The 2,369-nt window shown below is 57.2% G+C and overlaps 2 protein-coding genes across 2 annotated transcripts; one reads left to right on the top strand and one right to left on the bottom strand.

Annotated features, from left to right (window-relative positions):
- Window positions 1-42: 42 nt before the first annotated feature.
- SPRG_18362 (hypothetical protein) lies at window positions 43-564 on the bottom strand (the record flags this gene model as incomplete). The annotated part of the gene is made up of 1 exon (XM_012357799.1): window positions 43-564. A coding segment is annotated over one exon (522 nt), but the record flags the coding sequence as incomplete, so codon positions are not given.
- A 1,406-nt stretch (window positions 565-1,970) lies between these two features.
- Window positions 1,971-2,340, top strand: SPRG_18361 (hypothetical protein; the record flags this gene model as incomplete). The annotated part of the gene is made up of 1 exon (XM_012357798.1): window positions 1,971-2,340. A coding segment is annotated over one exon (370 nt), but the record flags the coding sequence as incomplete, so codon positions are not given.
- Between the last annotated feature and the right edge of the window lie 29 nt (window positions 2,341-2,369).

The following is a 2,369-nucleotide window of genomic DNA, read 5'->3' as shown; positions in this document are numbered from 1 at the left end:
GGCCGAGAGGTGCTCGTAGCCGAGCGGATAGTTGGAGAGCACGGCCATCTCGTTCTTGGTCGCGACCCACTCGGCAATGACCACGTCGTCCCAATTTCGAGTAAACTGCACGTGCGCATCGACCATCATGCCAAATTCTTGATCGCCAAGCAGCGCGTGCAGCTGCGCGCGGGCGAGTGTCGGGCCTTTCGAGGTTGCCGCTGACCGCGCGTCGATCGTGATCTGCGATTTGTATCGGCACGCCTCGTGTGGCCACGTCTCATGCGCGCGTGCACAGTAGGCGTCAATACAGGTAACGTCATCGTCCAGTGTCTGGTCTACAATGCCAAAGAAGACGTTCTCGGGGTGGACCGCGCGCGAAAAGGCCGTCCAGAGCGCAAACCCGCACTTGAAGCCGTCGCGGTAGGCGGCGACGCCGACAAAGATGTCGCGCTTGTCCGTGAGCCGAGGCGGCGGCGGGCGGAGGTGCGCGAGGTCCTTGCGCAGAGGAATGTGCTGCACGGCAGTGTCGTAGATCGCCATGTACTCGACGCCGCGGACGTCGTACAAGAGCGTCTGCATCATGGGAGAAAGAAAAAAGTGCAATCTCACGGACCCAACGCCTGTGATTGGCTCGTTTTTGCGACGCGCCGTCACGCAACGCGATATCCTGTGGATTAATACAGACCTTCGAAGCCGTTGTCTCACTGTACAAATGCATTGCAATCCTCCATCAGTACGAAGGAACGACCGCCGCTCCGGTCTCGAAACTATCTTGTGTGGTTGCCTCCAGACTGCATGGACCGATCCACTCGAGGTCATGTCCACGACCGTTAGTCATCACGGAAAGCGTCGGACTGTACAGTACTGCGGCGCGCACGCAAGGGTGTCGGAGAGGCGTGGTGCGAGCTTGTCCCACAGCATCTTTTCAGCGTCGCATCGCGGAATGTCGCCAGCGATTCGAACGCGAGATGCTCAAATAGGAGAAGTGGGGCAATGAATGCCAACGCGACGAGCAAGAACGAAGGTCCTTGGACGCACGTGTGGCTGAATTTACGTCACCGTTTGCAGCAAGGAGACAACTGATGTCATCTTGGTCGCGTACATGCGGACATGTGATTGATAACGGTACACCATTACACATCTGATGCGGGTGCTCAAGGAGCATAAAATAGTGTTAACGGATGCCATCGATTGGGCGTTCGATGCCGCCGATCGTGCACGTCACCGCTGCTTCAATTTAACGTATCAGGCAAAAGGACGGACATGCAGAAAACGTCGCCACAGAGAACATTGTCATTCGAGAGCTTGCACAGAAGGCCGCCATTAGTTTGAACGGTCGTGGGTATCATGGCAAGACGATCTGAAATCTTTGTAGTTTCGCACTGGGGGAAAATACCGTGTTTGCCGCGATTGGATTGTGGCAAAATGAGGCTCAGCATCCAATTTGAATATGTTGAGCCGACTGCAGCCCTTTGAGCACCGAGTACGCCGCAGAGATCATCACGAGGTGGGACAGTCGAAATACGATCGAGCAGGATGCCAGGTATCGTGGTCTGTCGCCCATTTGACAAAAAGTTAAAGCGTCAAGCGACCGCAAGGCGTGTTGCCGAATCAACTTTGAAGTTGCTTCATTCGAATCATAGACTACACAGACTCTGCGTCGCACGCATGTTATACTGTCGTCAGCCCATCATCGATGTGTCATCGAGCAATCGAGCAAGCATAATGTTTCCTTGGGGCAATTTCGACCAATCAACGCTCATGAAACATCAAAAACCCACCTTCAACTTGGATTTGGCGCCAAAACGGCTCATTTTGACACGATTATAAATGTCGCCCAATCACAATCGGTGCCGATCTGGGAGCTGTCGCCTCCACTGACAATAATAGCGCAGCGTGGCAACGCATTTCAAGGCCCAACTCATTCTTCTTTTGACCGTGCGCTTCGCACCCGACCAAGAAGCTCCGCAACTCGCCACCCCGCCGCCATGCCCAAGAGCCCGAAAGCCAAGAGCCCCACGAACGCGAACGCGCCCGCGGCGGCGAGCCCCAAGGCGGGCAACGGTGGCAATGTCACCGAGGCGCTCAAGCAAGCCTTTACGACGGCGCCCGAAAACCTCGACGTCGCGGCCGCCAAGGTCGCCGACGTCATTGCCGGCGCCAAGGACGCCAACCTCGGCGCCGTCACGGATCAGCTCAACGCGGCGCTGGTCGACGCCGACGCAGGCACGCGCCAGAGTGCGTGTCACATCGTGACGGCGCTCGCCAAGAAGAAGCTCGCGCGTCTCGAGCCGTACCTCTCGCCGCTGCTCGGCAACGTCCTCGACGGCTACGCCGACAAGAAGATCCAGGTGCGCGGTCCTGCCGCCGAGGCCGCCAAGGCCATC

Source organism: Saprolegnia parasitica (genome assembly GCF_000151545.1).
Source record: "Saprolegnia parasitica CBS 223.65 unplaced genomic scaffold supercont2.1147, whole genome shotgun sequence".
In the NCBI taxonomy this organism is placed as follows: domain Eukaryota; phylum Oomycota; class Saprolegniomycetes; order Saprolegniales; family Saprolegniaceae; genus Saprolegnia; species Saprolegnia parasitica.
Note: the sequence above shows the minus strand (reverse complement) of the source record. Positions and strands in the feature narration are given on the sequence as shown.